Source organism: Haliotis cracherodii, unplaced genomic scaffold, assembly GCF_022045235.1.
Source record: "Haliotis cracherodii isolate W230 unplaced genomic scaffold, xgHalCrac1.p SCAF_8, whole genome shotgun sequence".
In the NCBI taxonomy this organism is placed as follows: domain Eukaryota; kingdom Metazoa; phylum Mollusca; class Gastropoda; order Lepetellida; family Haliotidae; genus Haliotis; species Haliotis cracherodii.
Genome location: NW_027266341.1, coordinates 20,670,629 through 20,693,276, shown reverse-complemented (window position 1 = coordinate 20,693,276; position 22,648 = coordinate 20,670,629). Strand labels below are relative to the sequence as shown.

The 22,648-nt window shown below is 38.5% G+C and overlaps 2 protein-coding genes across 2 annotated transcripts in view; one reads left to right on the top strand and one right to left on the bottom strand.

The window, feature by feature from the left end:
- The window catches only part of LOC139450156 (vascular endothelial growth factor receptor 1-like), an 89,283-nt gene extending 82,257 nt beyond the window's left edge, over positions 1-7,026 (bottom strand). The window contains exon 1 of the mRNA XM_071231824.1: positions 6,726-7,026. Within this exon, the coding sequence (XP_071087925.1) occupies positions 6,726-6,816 (91 nt within the window). The 5' untranslated portion in view covers positions 6,817-7,026. The remainder of the gene's footprint in view (positions 1-6,725) is intronic.
- Positions 7,027-7,306: 280 nt separating this feature from the next.
- On the top strand, positions 7,307-21,753 carry LOC139450157 (proteasome maturation protein-like). The gene is made up of 6 exons (XM_071231825.1): positions 7,307-7,395; positions 17,675-17,772; positions 18,825-18,885; positions 19,679-19,780; positions 20,386-20,479; positions 21,618-21,753. The coding sequence occupies exons 1-6, from the start codon at positions 7,393-7,395 to the stop codon at positions 21,683-21,685; spliced, it is 426 nt and encodes a 141-aa protein (XP_071087926.1). The 5' UTR covers positions 7,307-7,392; the 3' UTR covers positions 21,686-21,753.
- The last annotated feature ends 895 nt before the right edge of the window (positions 21,754-22,648 follow it).

The window sequence follows — 22,648 nt, the reverse complement described above, 5'->3', positions numbered from 1 at the left end:
GGCAAACAGCCAACTGGGATTCAACTTTGCTGATGTTCTGATGTTTAGCAAACTTCCAAACTCTCCGCTCTGCAGGCTGAAATCTGGAGAACTCATAACGTTTCAAATTAAGACAAATCTCCAAGCTGGTACTATCAGTTTTGAGATGAAAACCTGGAGATTTGATAGTTTTCGAGTTACCGTGTATGCCCATCTACTCCCAAGGATGGCTGTGCCTTCCGATAAGTTGATGACAGAGCCTTGTCAGAAAGTAACGTATTGACAGTGAAGACTCTTTGGTATGTAAATGTACAAAGATCAGGACTTGCAGTCCCATTTCTATCCAGCTTGATGGGAAAAAGCTCTTGAACATTTGACATAGACTAAATATTCAGAAAGAACAAAGTATATCAGCATGTCCATCTCAATGGGTCGCTGTTCAGAAAGAATACACACCACTACCTGTACTATTCAACCTTGTTATTAAAAACATGCAGATTTAGATTTTTTTCTCAGGCTTCATCCAATATATTGCATTATGTACAAATTGTACCTCCTCTCATATGTATTTAACAAGCGATATTTTGGCAGTTAACACTTTTTTTAGGAAGGAAATACTATATTTGGCTAAGAATTACTTAGCTTCCTTAATGGCCTCTGAACAGGAACACAAGAAAATAACTACAATCTCAGGTTCAGCTGTGATCTCAATGTCTTTTGATATGAGTGAGTGAGTGAGTGAGTGAGTGAGTGAGTGAGTGTTAGATTTCACGCCGCTTTGAACACTATTATAATTATATCACAGTGTGTCAGCGTGGGAGGAAAGCCCTAAGTGATGCTGGGCTTAGATGTTTACCACTTTGGTGAAACCCACTGGCATGGTGCGGACAAACCTAGAAACATAATCTCGGCGAACCCGTAATCAAACCTACACTCATAGGCTTCTGGTGTGCCGAAGGGATGCAACTCTGCACAGAGAAGTGCGATACCTTAGTCTGGGCCAACCCTGCCCCCCTCTTTTCATGGTTAATGCTTCATTACAGAGACTCTAGGATCTAGTACAAAACATGCACAAATTAGCCAAGAGGAAACAAAGTTTTTACTGATAATTAGTAGAACACTTTCAAAAATATTGTGAAAACCTTAACAACTTCTTTCAGCCATGTTTTATATGACCTCAACAAGAAAGTGTAAAAACATTAATCTTTGGAAGAAAGTTCCTGTAGCACTGGATCTGCTTTGTGCAAAAGTGGTCTGCTTTAATCATAGCCTCTTCAAAGCTTTATCTTAGGCAATAAATTCTATGTGTTTAGGTTTACTGTTCATCACCAAAGCAGGAACTCTTCCTGTCAAGAGAATGAGTGAGTGAGGAATTATTTGAGAGATAGAGAGATAGGGAGTGAGAGGAGGGAGGGGAGGGAGGGGATGGAGGGGAGTGAGAAGAGAGAGGGAGGGAGGGAGTGAGAGGAGAGAGGGGAGAGAGTGAGGGAGGGGAGTGAGAGGAGAGAGGGGAGTGAGAGGAGAGAGGGAGGGGAGTGAGAAGAGAGAGGGAGGGAGAGAGGTCAGGGTGTGAGAGGAGAGACCATTAGAGAGAGGGAATGAGCGAGGGAGGTAATAATTGAATGATTAAGAGCATGAGAAAGAGAAAGAGAGAGAGGGAGGAGGGATTGAGTGAGGGTGGGAAGTCAGAGAGTGAGAGGAGAGAGAGAGCATTAGAGAGAGGGAGTGGGAGAGGGAGGGAATATTTGAGAGATAGAGAGCAGGGATCATTGAGAGAGTGAGTGAGTGAGTGGGTGAGTGAGAGAGGGATTGTGTGAGTGGAAAAGGAAGGATAAGGGGGGTGGCAGGTTGGAAGCAATGAAGTGAGGGAGGGAGTCATTAGAGAGGGAGTGATTGACGGAGGGATGGATCGAGTGAGGGTGGGCAGGAAGAATTGATGGAGTGAGGGTGGGATGGAGAGAGGGAAGGTGGTAGAGAGATAGGGAAAGAAAGGGATGGAATTGATCGGTGAAGGTCAGTGACTTGGTTCATTGTGTGTCATCATACCCTGACAATTTGTGATGGTGCTCATACCGTCAATCACTAGTTTGGTACAAACTCAATTACTTACAGGCCACAGTTATATAACAGAGTGTAAACATTAAACTTAATATCATTTTGTAATCAACTCTGAACTGATTTCATAACTCAGAAAACCCCTAAAACATTATCAGGAATCAATTCAAAGTTTGGAATGAAATGGTGATTACCCATACCAAACTTGAAGGGATGTCATAAAATTCCATATTTCATTTGACTGTCTATCTATTCCTAGCTTTTTCACGTACCCATGCCTCGTTAAATATTTCAGCTTCTGCTAATTAACAAGAGCTACTAGAACAGCCACTACAATTCAAGTGGATTGTTTACTTCAAAGTAATGATAATTGCTTCCAACATGAGTCTCGATGTACCACAAACAAATACGATCTTAATGGAATTTGCTTAAGAATGATAAATGTTTTTCTTTTAATTTCCATACGTCCAACAGATATAAAAATCTGCCTCTCAACCAGAGAGGTGAAATGGGTTTAAATGTCACGTTCAAGATTCTTGCAGTCTTAGAGTGGAGTGTGTGTGCGTGTGCGTGCGCATGTGTATCTAGTACTAGTTGCACTAGTTAGGCCTTATGCCAGTTTAACAGTGCTAGCCCACCGAGATACCATGCCACAGTTTTAACACAAATACCCCACTCAGACACAGTATAGTGACTCCAAGTCTACCACAGTATAGTGACTTAATGCCAAGTGCCTGGCAGGGTAACAAGCACCATCTCTTAATGTTTTTTTTAAATACGTGGCTGGGGATTTAACCTCTGACCTCTCAACAGCAGCAAGCCAAAATTACACCAACTCCACAAGATTCCTGGCCTTTTGTTCGATACCCATTCATGATTAGTTCCAAATAGCTTCATGTTGCAATAATCTGAATAATTGTCTACAATATATATACAACAGTAAAACTGTTATAAGGAAATTTATCATCCAGGCAACTTTTTCACTAGTTCCTAAATGCTTTATGTTGCAATAATCTGAATTGTTTTATATAATATCTGAGAAATCTATGTAGCACATGGGTTTAAATGAATAATGACAATAAAAAAGAAAAACCCAGTTATCACAAGTATCACTTAATACTTCCCAATTAACTTGATGAAACAGGTTACATCCCTTAATGAATTATCACTGCGAGGTCAAACCACTACTCTATAACTATGACAAGGAGTATGATGTATTTGTGGATAACAACTTCTTTATAATACACACCCGTTTCAGAGCTACTGCTTACCAATCATCACCTGAAAGGCCAAGAAGTAGTCCTGAAATGTTCTGAGTTTGGTTTTACGCCGATTTTAGCACTATTCCAGCAATATCACAGCAAGGGACACCATAAATGGGCTTCACACAATGCACCCATGTGGGGAATTGAACTCAGGCACTACTTTAACCACTAGGCTACCCCACTGCCCCCTTAAAAGATACGCAGGTCGAAAAAGTTGGTAATCATTATACTCCTTGTCATCATTACATTCAACATCGAAATGCCTATGAAGACTCTCGTACATTATAAGTACTGATAAAAGAGGAAATACTGTTTTTACAATGAAATAACGCTGACGTGAATGTCGCACCACGTAATGTGGTGTCTCCTGTTTCTGGCACTAATATTGGTGTCACACTGCTTCCGGGGAACATGCTAAAGAAAAACATACACAGATTAATAAACTGACGGCTACTCGTTTAATGCCAAACTTAAAGACCAAAATGAGTGTAACATAAACCTCAAAATTGAGGTCTACCAATATTCCCTTCCCAGACTGTCACCTGTGTTTGTGTGCAGGTGGGATCTAGACATTTTTAAAGGGGTGGGGGGTGGTCCATTCTTTTTTTTCTTTTCTTTTTTTTATTGATCCTGGTAAAAGTACATCGTGTTTTGATAGGAGTCAAAAATACATGACCAGGGTTTGGGTTGTCCATTCTTAACATTTTATTATATTTTATTATATATGGAATTTGCTGCCATGTGTTCAGAAATTTGGTTTTCTTTAAGACTAGTCCAAAGGACTAGCATAAAGGCCAGTGTAAAGGCCAGTGCAAAGGCTAGTGTAGAGACTAGTCCAAAGGACTAGCGAAAAGACTGTAAAGACTAGTCCAAAGGACTAGCGTAGACCCTATTTTTCTAGTCCTCAGAGTTTGTAGCTTGTCCTACATGAGTGAGTGAGTGAGTGAGTATGGTTTTACGCCGCTTTTAGCAACATTCCAGCAATATCACGGCGGGGGCCACAAGAAATGGGCTTCACACATTGTACCCATGTGGGGAATCGAACTCGGGTCTTCGGTGTCGTGAGCGAACGCTTTAACCACTAGGCTACCCGACCGCCCCCCTACATGAATGAGACACAAATATTAACTATGTTTACATTTTCTGTCAGTTTTACATTATTCCGTTCCAATTGGTAGAAAACTGAAGACGAGAGAACTGATTCAGATCTCAGACCTCAAGTGTTACAAGTCAATGAGAACTACCATCATTTAATTTTTAATCGTCCTCAATCCTCCGGGCAAGTTTGTAGGCTGGGGCTAGTGGCCTAACATGTTTTCACCCAGTATACTTATAACAATGCCTGGGTCCCCTTCCATGCCACTACATGTATAGGGAAGTGAGGGAACCTCGCTACCATAAAACACTAATCAGTCATGCTATCTTGAGACGGGACTGGGGTTTTGTTTCAGACAAACATCATTTTGTGTCACGCTTTTAACACATGGTGATGCATTTATAAGACAATGTGATGCATCATATTATGTGTATTGCTCCTGAAAAAAAGGAGTAGGGAAACAATTTATGCTTTGTCTTGCCCAGGTCTATTTTGAGTTGACAATACCACAGCTATATCAAAACAACCATACTTAAGGTTTGTTTGTTTGTTTGTTTGTTTGTTTTAATGCAGCACTCATCAATATTCCACCTTTATGACGGCGGTCTGTAAATAATCGAGTTTGGACCAGACAATCTTGTGATTGACATCATTAGCATCGAGGATCAATGACATGCATCAACAAAGTGAGCGAGTCTGACCACCCGATCCCGTTAGTCGCCTCTTACGACAAGCATAGTCGCCTTTTACGACAAGCACTTTAGGTACATGGTTGACAGCACAAGCAATGATCCTCACCATCAGTGAGTTTTGTTTGTTTGTTTGTTTGTTTGTTTGTTGTTTAACGCCTCACTCTGCAATATTCCAGCCATATGATGGCAGTCTGTTAAATAATCAAGTCTGGACCAGACAATCCAGTGATTGATATCATGAGCATCGATCCATGCAATTGGGATCCGATGACATCCATCAACCAAGTCCGACCACCTGATCCCGTTAGTCACCTCTTACAACAAGCATAGTCGCCTCTTACGGCACCATCAGTGAGTGAGTGAGTGAGAGAGTGAGTATGGTATTATGCTGCTTGTAAATTAATCCAGCAACATAACAGCGGGGACACCAGAAATGGGTTTCACACATAGTAACCATGCGGGAAATCGAACCTGGGTCTTCTGTATGACAAGTGAACGCTTTAACCACTATGCTACCCCATTTCCCATAAACATCATCTGACTATGATCATACAATCAGTCATGTCACACAATGTTACCACTTGCTGTGTCTAGTCATGAATATAATGCTTCAGTTGGACACAGTTCAAGCAATCTCTTCATGTAAATTTGTTGTTGTCAACCTATCAATAAATATCTATTTTAAGGGCCTCTGCCAACTGGGCCAAGCATATTCATCACAATGATGGCTTGTTTACATAAAGCAGGATGTGTCATATTGTGAAACATATATTTTTTTAAGTCCAAGCTGCATAAATATTTACACATTAACATTTATTTGGTATTATTTCATAACAAACTTTTAGACAATTTAAATTTCGCTGAAACTCAAAACCGCAACTTTACCTACTTAAAAACATAAAAAATAACTGTCACAAAACTGAAAATGCAAATAATTTCATTTGTTAAAATAAAACTCATCAGTGAGTGACCATCAGACCATACAAGGCCCATACAAAACCTTATACTGTTAAGTCCAATTAGGACCAATTTACAAATTGATTGCTAATTAGCAAGATGATTAATCTGCTTCAGAGACCTGTGACCTTAGTGCCTCTGGTACTGTCTCCTGCAATCCTGCAGTGACACACTGAGCCACACCTCTGTGTACATGGGGATGTGTGAGTAAGGTAAATGGTGTTTAGTTCTACCAAGCAACCCGATATAGCGTGATGAAAAGTATTTTTTTAAGAATCAAATTAAAAGACAGAAGACACTCTTTTCTTCAGTAAAACCTTTCATCATGAAACAAAATTTTTAAAAACCATTAAAATCTGTTTATTTTTGTTTTTCATTTTATCAGGTGATTTTTCTTCAATATTTACGTTAGCAATCATTGGAAAAGGGAAAATTAATTTTCCTACAATTTAATTAGAATTTTAGGAAAACCATGATAGATATTTTCCTGACTTTTTTCAAATGAAATATGTTGCTTTTAATTAGGACAATGAAATATTTTGGGGAAAAGTCCATCATAATTGAGTGCATTGTTTTCTTTGACAGAGTGGTTACAGAAGCTTCTGTTTATAGAGGTGCACGGTTAACATCGGAGTTGTCACAGAAAATAAGCAGTATAGGCAAATCATCAAAAATACCTACCACAGACTGTACAAGACAGTGTATACAGGATCCCCACTAGCAAAATCTTTCCGCTCATAGTTACTTGAATAAGCTTTGGTTTGTCTGGCATATCATCAACACAAGGTATCACGTTTACAAAGACACATTTTGCTTGCAAGAATTACTCCAGGTGTGAAAACACAGTATATCCATGAAGAAACGGGTGTCATGCACACAAATCCAATGAATGAAACTGCGCCATAAGGGCTTGGCTAGTAAATCGTAGTAATATCCACTACCACTGATGACTTCACTGGTGAAAGAGGAGCTTTCATACTGAAGTGCCCTGGCTGAGTTCAGCTGAACATCGCAGTTACGTTAATCTAGTGCCCTCCCCAACCTACGTCCTAGTAAACACGAAACGAATTCGCCTTGAAGGCTATTAGCATCAACTACACATCACGTGCGTATTACAATCGGCGGTATTAGTATCATACATAAACAGAACATTATTTTGTATTGTTGTATTAGTTGGTATATCTAGTAAAGTGTAATTATTAACACAAATCAGAGGGAGTATGATCAATAGGTTCAATATTAGCAAACCCTAACTTACGACCAATAAGAATCGCCGTTTCTTTATACATGTAAACCAATTGTATCAACGCTTGTAAAACCCATGTCGGTATAACATCTAGAAATCAACATGGTGAGTAGGCTGAACAAAATTTTGTTTTCGTCGTTGTTATTTCTTGATTTAACGTCTCAATGCTTGATTATTTTAGATGTTTAATGACTTACCCCTTTCCTTATTAATCCACAAAAAATGAAATATGTCGGAATCTGCGAAAAATAATTACCAATCGCAGTGTGACAAAGCACATTTGAGTGTGAATGTATCCTATTTTCGTGCTATTATTTCATCTGCCAACAAAATGAAAATGAAGAAAAGTTCTATTTTGATAATAACTTAGATGCGTTATTTAGGTCATGTTGATATCTTACTTTGTTTTTTGATATCAGGACGGCAAAAAGAAACGTATTCACTATTTGAATGTCTCAATATGAAGTGAAAGGAATAAATAATGATAGGGGGTTTTGGTTATTAAGATGTGACGAATAGGTTCTTGATTACGTTATGATATATAACTGCAGCTGTCAGTGTTTGTTATGATTAAGCTTTGAAATCAAATTGATTTATCATGTATGCTACTAATGTTCGGAGTCATGTTAGTGATAATTGGTGATAGGAGACCCAGCAAATGAAATTACAATGGCTTTTCTCTCTCTGGACATGGATCTAATTAATTCCTCAAAAACAAATTGTGAAATGGATAATTTTGTATCGATATGACTATGAGACCAAATCCTGGTGGAATTGAATTTATTGGCATTGGTTAGTCAGTCCTGATCAGCTGACTCACACCTGACATTGGTGAGTTGTAGCTGCCTGTAACAAAAACCCAGTCACCGTCAATTCATGAATGTGCATAGGAATATTGGTTCAGATTTCAAGATTTTCTGAATGTCACTTGTTTTGTAGATGAATCAATAATAAATGAACAATGATGAAACTCCGAGGGACCACGAATGTCTGATCGTCATATTCATGGTTTGTTACTCAGAAACTAAATAATATGCCTGCCATTTTGGATTGAAATGAGAATTGAAAACGTGAACCAAGATATTACAAATGTTTTCAATCTATTTCATTAGTGTTATTCAAAAGTTCATTTTATGGTTTTAGTTTTGGAAAGATTTAGGCCCGTAATCCCTGTTTCAAAGTTTGCCTGGGTAAGACAATCTTACCCAACCTATCTAACCCTAAATCTCACCCTAACCCAAATCCTACAAAAATGATGTTTGATACTCCTAACCAGGGGTTATGGCTTTAAAAAAATAATCAAGAAAGGGTTTGTTTTTTTCAATGTTGGACACATGCTCTTTAGTTTTTTGTTTTTGCCGATAGTGACAACCAGTAGTAATTTGATTTAAACATTTGATGTGTTGTATTTGTCACATTGTCTTTTTGGCAGTCACTTTTAGTTCCTATTAACCATCGTCTTCCTGAGGCACGGGAGTTAACGGACTGTAAAAGTCCAGTTTCCACCCTTGTCGAACTATGCTGAAGTTATGGAGATATATTTTGGCTGGACTAACGAGTTTATGCTTAGTCCAAACAAAATCGCGTCATGAAATTCCAGCCTTGGCAAACTGGACTTTTTAGTCTGTTAACACCCTTACATCAGGAAGATGATAAACCACCAAAGAAACTGTAGTCAAGGTAATGGAAAAAAAATTATATGGTTTTTTTTATATAACAGGTTCCAATGAACTTAAGTCTTCTTTTTTTAGTGTGGACTAAGAAGTAATACACATGCATGGCTCTTATAAACTTGCTCAATACTCTCAGTTTTTATAAATTTGGTGAACCTCTGTAAACAGGTATAATGTTTGGTGAAACCATGTGAAGAAGTAAACCTGTTCGCACATTAGATGTGAGCACTGATACTTAAAAACTATATCATGATTATTGCGATGATGCATATGAAGATCACGATAATTGTGATACATTGCTGTGTACACATGTCTCTGAAAAGATGCCAAACTCTGGTAGCAAATACTTTTTTCACTACCTGATACAGTGTTTAGCACTGATCAAAATTTGTCAGTGGTCCAAAGGGCCAGCACATACAAAAAATCTACTGGTCTTGTTTGATCTCTACTAGACACAATGGTAGAATAGGTCTTCAGCAACCCATGCTTGTTGTAAAAGGCGACTTACGTGTTTGGGTGATCAGGCTCGCTGACTTGGTTGAAGCATGTCATCGATCTGAATTGCGTGGATCAATGCTCATGATGTCTATCACTGGATTGTCTGGCATACGACTTGATTATTTACAGACTGCCGTCATATAGCTGCAATATTGCTGAGTGTGGCATTAAACAACAAAGAAACAAACTCCATTTTGCTGACAAAAAAGGTTTTAAATCACAGATACTTTATCATGTTCATACAACAATTGAGCATGGGTGATTGGAATTAGAAACCAGTGTAGAAGATGACTGCTGTACCACACAGGGTTGTTAGGTTTCTGGTGTTGCTTAGTTACGGGTCTCACCTCAGACCTTCTAATTTATATTTATTGTATTTACAACCAAAAAAGGGCCTAAAATTCAATGTAAGTGGCCGAAGAAAATTAAATAAAAATTTGCAACTTCCAGATTAGTACTGATGCTAGTTTTAACATGGCAAGATACCCAAAGATAATTTATTGTGTATATTTTTGTTAGAATAAAGATTTTTATGTGTATTATTCACCAAATGTTATGATCAGCGGTGATAAAATCTCATGGTTTTTGTTTCATTTCACCTAATTGTAAAATGAGTCTGTTAAAATATATATTGACAGAAGTCATTTTATCGTTTTTCTAATTTCATTTTTGTTTAGTCGGGCAGTCTTGTAAACCAACTTAAAAAATATAAGGCCATTGTAATGTATTCACTGAAACATATGAAATATAAGTAGACGTGAAAGTATTGATCAAGATCAATACTTGTCAATAAGTTTTGCGATACGTATTATGACACTTACTATTGCAGTACATCAATATTATGATTCATATTGTTACATTCCTATTACACATGTCAGATTATGTCTGAAATGACAGTGTTGTTTTGGCATTTGCTGGTTAAGATATTTTCATTAAAGTCTCATAGTAATAAATTCTAAGATATGGCGATAACCCAGGACTTTGACACAATCTTAGTGAGAGTGGTAATGCACAGTGTGTTCACTAATTACAGAGCAATGGTAAGAGGGCGGATGTAGGCTGCCGGAGGTCTACTTAAGGCCCACCAGCTTATCTGGAGCCACAATATCCTCACTGCTAAACTTTCCCTGTCTCAGGCAGGAGGGACACATATGAGTGTTCCTTGCAAACTGACAAAAGTTGGTTTTGTCACTAATCATGCTGTCGTGTTGTATGACAATTTACTGGTAGTAAGTGGAATATTGATACAAATATCATTACAACCTGAAAATATTTTCTTAATTTGATGTTGTATTTTGTTTACATGGTTATTAGTGGGATTCTTAAAAATATTATTGATTTGTAAAAAAGAATTTGTCTCTCCTACTAGTCCTACTCTCATATTCATACACAATAAATAGAAATACTTCGTTTCATCATTACTGGTATAGGGGGCACGGGTGGCCCAGTAGTCTAAGGTGCTGAGATTTGCTGTGCAGAGTTGCATCCCTTGGGCACACCTGAAACCTATGATTGTGGGTTCAAATCCCAGTTTGCCCCGATTATGTTTCTAGTTTGTCAGCACCATACCTGTGCGCATGGGTTTCACTTGAATGGTAAACGTCTGAGACGTGCATCACTTCGGGCTTTCCGACCACATTAAGCTGACATGCCTGATATAACTGGAATACTGTTAAAAGTGGCATTAAACCCAACTCACTCACTCATTACTGGTATGTATTGAAATTTTGATGTTCCTGTACCCTAATTACCGTAATAAGTGACCCAGGCACTTACAAAATTGACGAAGAGAGGGAGAGAGGGAATAAATTCACATTCAAGTTAAGTTTGTTTTCTGAGATCGAGTTGTCGTGAACTCATTTCTCAACCTTAGTTCAAACGTTAATGAAACTAAAAATGTTTTGATAATAGTTACTGGGCAATAATATACCCCATGTGCATTGCTGTGTTCTGTAAAAAAAGTCTGAAAATACACAAGACAAAACGTAAAGGGGGCTTATAAAAATTACTTACCAGAAGTAGAAGTTGGTCTGGGGATGCTCAAAATAAAAAAGCCGTAAAGATCCAGGGTAGAATAGGTCTTCAGCAACCCATGCTTGCCGTAAAAGGCGACAGTGCTTGTCGTAAGAGGCGACTAATGGGATCGGGTGGTCAGACTCATTGATGTGGTTGATGCATGTCATCCATCCCAATTGCGTGGATCGATGCTCATGAAGTCAATGACTGGATTGTTTGGTCCAAACTCAATTATTTACAGACCGCCATCATATAGCTTGAATATTGCTGAGTGCAGCGTTAAACAACAAACAACTTTCATACCAATTAAAATAACAAACATGTGGAAAATGATGAACATGTAATGCACAGTATGATGCAATGAAATATTCAAATGATAAGAATTTTTTTAATGAAGTTGCTTGAATGTAATTTAATTAAGTGTTTTTCATGTAACTCAAACTCATTATTTTTTTATGGAAATATTTTTGAATTTCTGTTAAAAGATTTCAGTAAAGAAGCAATTATGTATGTGTTATTGATGGCAACTTTACCAAGTGTTTTAATTTTGTTGTTGTAATATGTTAAATAAAAAATACAATGATTGTAATTTGATTCACACTATGGCTTGAAATGGATCCCTGCTTCACACTTCCCCTTCCTTGCTATAATTAGTAAAACATGGTATGTATAGCTCTCTGTAGATATGTTTCAGATTCCAAATTATTTCCGTACACTCTCTACTTTAAAGAGCATACATGTATGGCTTTGACCTTTAATACCCTGAATTAATGCTACAGGTACTTGAGTCGATTAACCCTGGTCCTAATTCCCGATCTTAGCTCAATAATCGTAAACCTTATTTTTTGGGACTGAGATTGCTTTGTGGAACTGGACCCTGTATATGTCTGTGCTGACCAACCATTTTGAAAAAGGGGAGGCTGGGATATTTGTTAAAATAATAATTCATTCCCGTAAAAAGAAATTGTTTTCAGGTTTTTACCAACAAAATATTGCTTGCTGCACATAGATAAAAATGTTTTCAAAAGAAAAAAATGTTCAGCTTTTTATTTTCATCATGTTCAGATAAGTAAAATTGTGGATTTTTTAAATTAGTAACTGAAAAAGTGTCCCCTCTCTTAAAAATAGGACAGATGAAACTAAAAATTTTGGTGACAAGGAAAAAATGTTGATTTCACTTGTACTTCGAAAGCACTTCAGTAGTGTGAATGATGATAAGTAACACTTGCAATGGGAGCTCAAAAACTATTTTCTGGAAGACTTGTTACGGCAAATTGGAATTTCAAGCACATGACATTGCCAAGTCCATAGCGCAGACAAGCTGCTCGTGTAGTAATCCTATCTAGTAGTGTTATCATACTTTTTAAAATGTGAACATCTAGCAGGTAATGTATATTTTAAGGTATTTGACGAGTGATTTGGCTAGACACAAATGTCTTAAGGACTTTTTCAGGGAGAGAAATGTCTGCGGAAAAATCGCTTTTGGTCACTTTTGTAATACATACCATTACAATATACTCATAAATCATAGAGTCCCCAAGATCCCAGGCTAATTTTCAGTCTATTTTAAAAAAATAAATAAATTCATCCCTGCCTTCTTCATCATATCATTTTTTGAAAAGACATTCTATGTCTTCAACAAGTTTGAAAAAAATCCCTTTAGACAATTTAGATGATAAGTGGTCAATGTCCTTGAAAATGAACGAATCTGAAACCCTCTTAGACACTCATATAATGCCAATCTCGTTAAATGATTCAGAAATATAGGGTTACAGGGCATACAATTGTATTGAAAACTTCATTTATCATGTTTAGGTGCACGTAAATGTTTGGGGCAATCTCATAAGAATCAGATCTTAGTTCCCAGGACATCCCATTAGGGTCATGTCAGAACGGTCTTTCATCCGACCAGCACTGCAGCTTACCAGATTGGGAGGGTGACAGTCGGAATGTGTTTTCTTATCATGCAACCACGAAAAGTTTAACATGGGATAAGGACAGTTTGGGCCTATATGACTGATTCCGTCAAACTCATTGTCAAATCATCGTCTATCTCTTGCTTGAATTGAAATGGGATAAACATTTAAAACTGAAGATAATTTCCATAGTCCATGGGAAGTTCTGCCATACTATCTTGGCTATCTATTAGACATTACAGAATTTTTTTTTTGTTCATTATTCAAATTTTGAATCACTATTGTTCAAATGTCAGTTGCCTGTTAGAAACTAGTACCGTAAAACTCTGGAAAGCTGCTTTCTGATTGACTAATGTCAACTTCTTGTAGGTCATTTCATTGTTCAGTCAAAGTTCGTAAAAGGTCGTTCTGACATGACCTCCAATGGGATGTCGCCCTCAGATCTTTGTGTCGCGGTTCAAGCTCTAAGATCTGATTATAATGAGGTTGATAATTAGGGTAAGCTTGCACTCAAAATTGTAATATCCTTGGTGAATGTGGTATAGATACACTATTAATATTTTTACTTTTGACTACTTTGTAACGTACTGGTTGAAACTGACCACCCTTCCATTTAACGCAGATATAGTGTATTTTCAATTGGATCAATATGCTAACACAACCAGTAAAAACACTAGGTATGCAACGCATATATAAATTACACATATGCATAGATGGAGCAGAGTTGGAAATGTAAAAAAATAAAAGCGTTTAGTGTTTGAGAGAACAGAGATTGATTCCTACAAACATGGCATGAGTAATTACAATACATGGTATAGCTTATGTACGTCTAACTTACCTCTTCATGCATCTGTTCTTAGTGGAGAATTATCTGTCATGAGTGAGTGTAAAGATGTCTGTTTATCTCTTACTCCGTTCCAATCAGGATACTGTGACCTTACGGTTTGGTAAAGTGAATTTCATCTGACAACTATAGTTTTCCCTTTGAAGAGTGAAGACAGTGTTTTCCACTTTATGCTCATAGGCAACATTAACAATTATAGTGAATTAAGAACAGTGTATATTCCTGGAAAATGTACTGGCTAGTCATACCTTCATCTGTTTTATAGGGATGTCACGATTCACCAGTATATGTATGCATCATTGCTATTCCCAAATGATACGATATGCGATACACACTTGCTTGTGTTAATTGATATTTTAATCTTGTTTCATTTCACACATGGAACATTTTTTGGAAAAATGGGTCTTACTTATTTTTTAATGAACAATTTTGTCATTTATTAATTTATGCCATTCCTACGTTGTTCAATGTACATAGTTTTAAGACTTAAATTCTGATCTAGGTTTTTTCTATTAACTGGTTTTGACACTCAAGCTTTTTCTGAAATGAACTATTGATTGAAATGAGACATTTTTATTTTAAAATATGAGACCAGATATTCAGAAAGTTTTTAATAGAAATGAAATGAAATTTTAAAATTCACACAAGATTTGCCCGAATTATATATCAGCGGTAGAAAGTAATATTTTTAGTCCAGTAGTCCTTACAATGATAACATATAGCAAAACCCTTATAAATGGCCAATTTCTACTGGTCCTTATGATACCTTAACTATTGGGCAGTTTGGCAAGGACTATAGGACTAGTGCCAATTTCTAACGCTGCATCACTACTGTAATATATTCAAGAAAGGGTGAAACATCGGCAAAATATTGCTCTTTATGTTCTGTTAAACAGAAAAATATACTCATAGCTTGCAAAAATAATTGTATCTTATAAGATATACATGTGGTCTCTCAGAGAAACAAAGTCAGGTGCTGTCTTCAAGGGTGCAAACTGTTAGGCACCCTGATTATCTTAATGCAAAAAGAAAATGTTTTTTAATCATATTCTAACCTGTGAGGAAGTTACCGCCCACAAATCAAGCTGTATGCAAATAGTTCAGACAGAGTCCAATAGTGTCCTAGAAAGGGCATAGGGGAAGTCAGTCACAGATGATATCTCTATGCCTTGTGACCTGTAGGAAATGCATAACAGGCGCTAGTGTGACATCAATGAAAGACGCACAACTCTGACCTCTTGATAGCTTCGATCTCATTGATAAGGTCACTTCCTGTCATGTCTCTAGTGTGACCTGTGTGTAAGAACTGAGACTTGTGCAAGAATTGAGAGTTTGTGGAAATGTGGTTGTACACAATTTTATTGAGATTGTTGAACTTTGGCTGCACAGGATATACTTCCGTATTGTGATCAGTTGGTGGGAGTTTGTTGGTTTGAAGCCTGAGAGTAGTGGAACTTCTGTCTAGCAAACGTTACTTATGATAACCTATTTGTAGCAGCAGTCTGAGGTACGGAAGGACGTGTGGGCTGGTAGACTCACTGTCTGTAACTTGTACCACTAACTTGCCGGAGTCTAGTTAGCTGCACTCATGACCACTCCTGTGAAAAGAATAAATTCTACTTGAAAAGATCAGGTCCGAATAGTGGAGTCTTAAGTCTTCATGACATTGTATTAATGGTTCGAAGCTTGAAATTACAGAAAAAATCCACAAAAGATCGACTGAAGACATTTAAGCACACACACTGTACAGGTGATATATACAGTGATCTGTTATTGTGGAAACACTGCTCACAATAGTAAAATGAAAAAGATTTAGAGTATTGCACAATGTTGCAGTTTTGTTGTTTTTGCATAGATTATTGTTCATGCTTCCTCAACAGGGCGTGTTAATTTACAGGACCTTTAAAAATAATTATTGGGGTGTTATGACCCCAGTTTTGTAAGTCCAGGTAAAACCCTGCACCTTAGTCAATACAAATTGTCAGATAAAACGTCTATTGGTCACCTCTACATCACGTGAATAATGCCAGGATGAAGAACAACATCGCGGATGTTGATGACGATCTCACTATCCGTCCTATTATCTATATCGGTAGTACAATGGAGAGGAAATTATTCATCTTCTCAGCTATGCTTGCATTTAATGATTCAGGATATTACACATGACATAACAATTTGACCCCCGTCAATGAAATCTTCTTATATTCGTATTGACAGCCTCTGTGGTCTTGTGGTAAAACGTCTGCCCGGTGAGCGGAAGGTCTGGTTTTGATCCCTAGCAACGTCATTCCAAAAGATGTTAAAATATGGTTCTTGTTGTTACCCTGCCTGGTGCTGGGCATTAAGGGGCTGAAACAAGGACTGATCAGCTCAGAGTCAGTATACTGTGTCTGAGTGGGAAATTCATGTTAAACTGCTTCATCATGCATCTCAGTGAGCTAGCACTATGAAATCGGCATTAGTCTGGACTAGTACACGCACACACACACACACACACACACACACACACACACACACACACACACACACACACACACTCACACACTCACTCACTCACTCACTCACTCACTCACTCACTCACACACTCACACACACATTGCTATATAATTGCAATAGTTTTGAATGTGACGTGGTGGTTGTCAAGTAAAAAACTTTATGAACACTATAGGAACTGATAATTTAATACAGGGAGTGGGTGTCGTGGGAAAATGTTACATGTATTGGGGGTTGGAGCGGGGTTGGGAGTATAGTGATGAAAAAATGTAACATAAATGGGGGTTGTGTGGATGGGAAGGGGGGTCAGCTAAAGATGATACAGTCTTAAAACCAAATAACAAGTCCCTTATAAGAATAACCATACCTGACTGGTAAATATGCTCAACAGGCTAGTCACAGCAAAGAATGACATGAGCTGAACACATGGAGGATATAAATATGAACAAATATTCAGAAGCTTAATTAATTTTATGTGATAAGTATGTCTGTGACTTAAGTCCAACATGTCTAGTATGATCATTTCTATTCATCTGGATAGCACCTTTTCATATTTTGGTCTGTGCCCAAACATTTGAATCTACTAACCCTAACATGGCTCTAACAGCATTTTCAGTAGAGTCTATTAAATGTTATCACATAGACTAGACTGTGGCTTCGGACTAGTGATAAAAGTTGCAGACTGATAATAGTGATATTTAATTAGTGATAGGTAAATTATTAAAATCTACTGGTGGGAAAAAAACAGAAGGATAAGTTTAGGGCCCCAATCCTCAAAGTGATCCTATACTTTAACAAAGACTTACGACAGTCATAGTGCTACAATCGCTTCGTGGAACGGGGCCAAGGCTTGTAGACTTAAAAGGTTTTGGTGTAGACTGAAGGTTTGGATGCAGTCTGTTAATTATTAATGTCCATTCCATACTTAATGTTGTGTATTTCAGAGTCTTGGCTACCCATCTCTTCGCCCCCAGACTGAAGGCATCAGGCCTGTAGAACTCCCAGTTGGACCCTATGGGATCCCAGATGTCATGATCAATGGGTAGGTCCTTCTCATGGTCGACCCGTGAAGATCCGGGGTAGAATAGATCTTCAGCAACCCATGCTTGCCGTAAACGGGATGGGGTGGTCAGGCTCACTGACTTGGTTGATGCATGTCATCTATCCCAATTGCGTGGATCGATGCTCATGATATTCATCACTGGATTGTCTGGTCCAGACTCGATTATTTACCGACTGCCGTCATATAGCTGGAATATTGCTGAGTGCAGCGTTAAACAACAAACTAACCAACCAACCAACCTTCTCATGGTCAGACACCATCAGCGTTTTGCTTAGACACCTGGAAAACCCCCTTTCATTCTGACCAACTTTGAATTTTTTAATGTTTTTGTGTTTTATGTGTTGATTAACACTGAACTCGAGAATATTCCAGCTATGTGACGGTGGCCTGTAAATAATCGAGTCAGGATCAAACAATCCAGTGAAATCGTTCATTACTTCATGTTCATGAATGTGGTTTTCAAACCCATTTCACATCGCCCTCTTATGAATTTGAGTCAAACATGCCAACGCCTTTTAAAGTTTCTGAGTGAAACACTGGAAAAGGGCAAATGTTCTCAACACAAACTGTAAAAATGTTTTGTCATCTTTATATAATACTAGGGAAGTGAACTGTCACCAGTCCTCCCTGGATATTATTACCGTGGACTGACTGGAGTCTGTTCCATTTCCCATATGGGTGCAATGTCATTGTGTGACCCGTGAAGATCCGGGGTAGAATAGGTCTTCAGAAACCCATGTTTGCCATAAAAGGCAACTATGCAACTATCACTGGATTGTCTGGTCTAGACTTGATTATTTACAGACCGCCGTCATATAGCTGGAATATTGCTGAGTGAGGCATTAAAGTTAAACAACAAACTAACAAATAATGGGTGATACTCATTTCTTGTGTCCACGGCTGTGATATTTCTGGAATTTTGCTAAAAGTGGCCTTAGACCAAACTCACTCACTTATTCACACATTGATAGTGTAAAACCGGTGCCTCATGTTATTTGTATTCCAAGAGAGCTCTTATGCATGAATTCCAGGTTCCAGAGTGCTAAGGCAGCTACTGTCAGCAGACATCCTTTGGAACACTCAGAGTCTAATGTGAGTATTTTTGCCATTTTTCTAGCATGCGTAACTTTACAGAGAAGTCAGCAGTCTTTGAAAGTGATGAGTTGTTAGTAATGCTATACTCAGATACCTTTATATGAATGATGTTAAATGTATTGATTTTTACATATAAGGAAGTTTTTAACTCTTTTAACTATTTAGGAATCTTAAGATTGGTCATTATTTTAATCTATTCATCAACAAGGTCCACGAGGACAAATTTAAAATATTGGCATTTTTTTATTCTTACTGCCAAAAGAAACATGAATACAATACATGTTGGTTAATATATGAAGACTTTCTCATATTCAAGAGATATTAGATTGGTTTGATGCTTAAATGAACATAATGGTGTGTTCTGTGAACTGACCCTCATGAACGCATCACATCATAGAACCATGACTCGAGATGCACCATTTGTCTTGTGCAGGATTAACGTGTAATGTTTGGAAAACACGTGCCACATACCTTGATAAGTATATAGACACGCTGTTGTAACACTTGACTGATTGTTTGTTTTGTTACCAATTGGTTCACTTTGGAAACATCTCTTCTTAACTTACATACTTCTCTATATGTTTCTATGGTTAGCATTTGGCAGTGAGCATATATTATTTCCTTATCAACTTTATAATAATGCCCTCTGAAATATACCAGAGTGATGAGGCTCACTCACTCACTCACTCACTCACTCACTCACTCACTCACTCGCCACTCACTCACTCACTCACTCAGAACCCACCCACTGTCAGGCATATTATTATATTTGTATGTCTCCTTGTTACAGTGGCTGGATAACCAGCGTCAGATGGACATGGCGATGCTGAGGAACATGCAAGGTCTCCATGCCCCACTCCGCCTTCAGATGGAGAGAAATGTCACATCTAGGGTGGGTCATCTCACAGTTATTGTGTAACTTTAGAAAGGAAAGCCAAAACATGAATGGACAAATCTGGCATACCTTGCCCAAAGGACTCTGTTCATGTGATTGTGTCACAGGTTATAACTGAAAAGATTTAATAGTGACATTTAACTTTAACGTGTGTGCAGTTTGGAGTATAGCTTACATTTATGCTCTACATTTTGCTCAACTGGTAATTGACAAGTAGTGTGTATAGGTCTTCTGTCCCCCCCCCCTCACTCACTCAAAATAAAAAAGGCCATAAAGATCCGGGGTAGAATAGGTCTTCTGCAACCCATGCTTGCCGTAAAAGGCGACCTTGTTTGTTGTAAGAGGCGACTAACGGGATCGGGTGGTCAGACTCATTGACGTGGTTGATGCATGTCATCGTATCCCAATTGCGTGGATCGATGCTCATGATGTCAATCACCGGATTTTCTGGTTCAGATTCAATTATTTACAGACCACCGTCATATAGCTGGAATACTGCTTTGTGGAATGCAGCGTTGAACAAAACATAAAATGACACCTTAGAGAGCTTTGTGGAATAGGGTCCAGTGTGACAAAATAATCAGTTTGTCGTATGATTGTAGTTTCAGAGACTGCCATGTCTGAGCAGCTCAAACCTGCTGGAAGACACCCTGACAGGGAGAGATGATCTTATTGACTTTGGTGACATTCTTAATAGTGAGTACACACTCTAGTGGTTCATTGGTCTGGGGAGACTGCCTCCGTGGTCTAGTGGTAGAGCGTCCGCCCGAAGAGCGGAAGCTCCAGGGTTGGATCTTACTAAAAGACGTTAAAAGATGGTACTTGTTGTTGCCCTGTCTGGAGCTCAGCATTAAGGGGCTAAAACAAGGACTGGTCGGCTCGGAGTCAGTACACTGTGTCTGAGTGGAGTATTCATGTAAAAAAGCGACATGGTATCTCAGTGAGCTAGCACTATATATCGGCATCAGTCCAGACTAGTACAAGCAGCAGCTCACACACACACACACGTGCATGCACGTTGCTATATAAGTGCAATAATCTTGGACCTGACGTTAAACCCCATGTCAACTCACCTCATATGTCTGGGAAATTATAGACAAGGCAAACATCTTTTAAGCTCTCAATGGGGGGTTGGCCTAGTGGTTAAAGCATTCGCTCGTCATGCCAAAGACTCGGGTTTGATTCCCAACATGGGTACAATGTGTGAAGCCCATTTCTGGTGCCCCATATCTGGCGTGATATTGCTGGAATATTGCTAAAAGCAGTGTAAAATCAAACTCGCTCACTCACTCACAATAGTGGACAGGGTTAGCCCAGTGGGTCAAGCGTTGACTCGTCAAGACCCGGGTTTTATGGGTAAATGGGTGTAGGCCGTTTCCAGTGTCGGTCCACTGTGATATTGCAGGAATATTGCTGAATGTGGAATAAGACACTATTTAGTTTCAAGATCACTCTTCTGCTGTAGAACCCAATGCGGATTCTGGGTTAGAATTGGTCTGCTGTAGATTAAGATTTTGGAGATTTAAGGAGATATTTACAATACCGGATATAAAATGTGGGTAATTTCTACTTTTCTTATGAATACCTTAATCGTTTTGGATGGTGACTTTAGGACTGTTGGAGTTTTTTCTATTTCACTTTATAGCTATTATATTAATGTCTCATTTATTCTAGTCACAATATGGCTTAGATACTGCCGATGTGACTTTAATTCTAAACTCACTCACTCACTCTTTTTTATTCCTAACATTTGTTTATTTCTAATTTTATTGGTTATGTTTTCTAAGTGAAGTAATATGTGTAGTATAATTCATAATGTGTCTTTTCATTTCAGACCCAAATGAGGCTGAGGTCGTAGGTCAACCCCATGTGTTGATGGAGAAGCGTCTGAAGCTACTCTAGTTCCCACTGTACATTATGATGTTATATTCCCTTGTCATCTGTCACATTTGTATGTACTAAATAAACAATCACCAAAAAATACTTGTTGTTTTTGTGCCCAATCTTGTGTCAGAGGCAAGTACAGCAATCATGTAAGCTAATACACTTGCAGGATAAACGTGCAGGATAAACTCCACCCATGAAGATCCAAGGTAGATTGAGTTTTTAGCAACCCAAGCTTGCGATAAAAGGCGACGATGCTTGTAAGAGGCAACTAACGGGATCGGGTAGTCAAACTTGCTGACTTGTCTGTATCCCAATTGCATGCATCGATGCTCGTGATGTCAATCACTGGATTGTCTGGTCCAGACTTGATTATTTACAGACCGCCATCATATAGCTGGAATATTGCTGAGTGCGGCATTAAACAACAAACAAAAGCAGGATAAACTCAGGGCCCCGTTCCACAAAGCGATCGTAGCTTAAGACAGTGGTAGCGCTGAGATCGCTTTGTGGAACAGGGCCCTGTGAGTGGACATTGACCTGAAGTCCCATAACGGTTCAATCAAGGTGAACAGCCTAGGATCTTTTTTGCCAGTGCCAACAGAAAGTGATGTTTGCAAGGTTGTAGAGATGTGTAGTGAGTGAACAGCCGCTTGTCATGCTAAAGGCCTGGGTTCAGTTCTCTACATGATGGGTAACACCCATTCTTAGTACCCCTGCTGAGATACTGCTCTAATATTGCTAAGAACAGTGTGAATGCATACTCCTTCTTTCACCTTGAGCTTCTGAAACTTCACAGATGCAACAGCCTTAGAACAAACATTCATCACTCAGGGACAAGCCTAATGACATTCACACAGGGACCAGCCTTTGGACAGACATACACACAGGGACCAGCCTTTGGACAGACATACACACAGGGACCAGCCCTTTGACTGACATACACACAGGGACCAGCCCTTGGACAGACATACACACAGG

Excerpts from the sequence above, each read along its gene's own strand:
- LOC139450157 (XM_071231825.1), top strand. Across the intron at positions 17,773-18,824 it reads CCAGATGTCATGATCAATGG|GTTCCAGAGTGCTAAGGCAG; the intron begins GTAGGTCCTTCT and ends CATGAATTCCAG. Across the intron at positions 20,480-21,617 it reads CTTTGGTGACATTCTTAATA|ACCCAAATGAGGCTGAGGTC; the intron begins GTGAGTACACAC and ends TTTTCATTTCAG.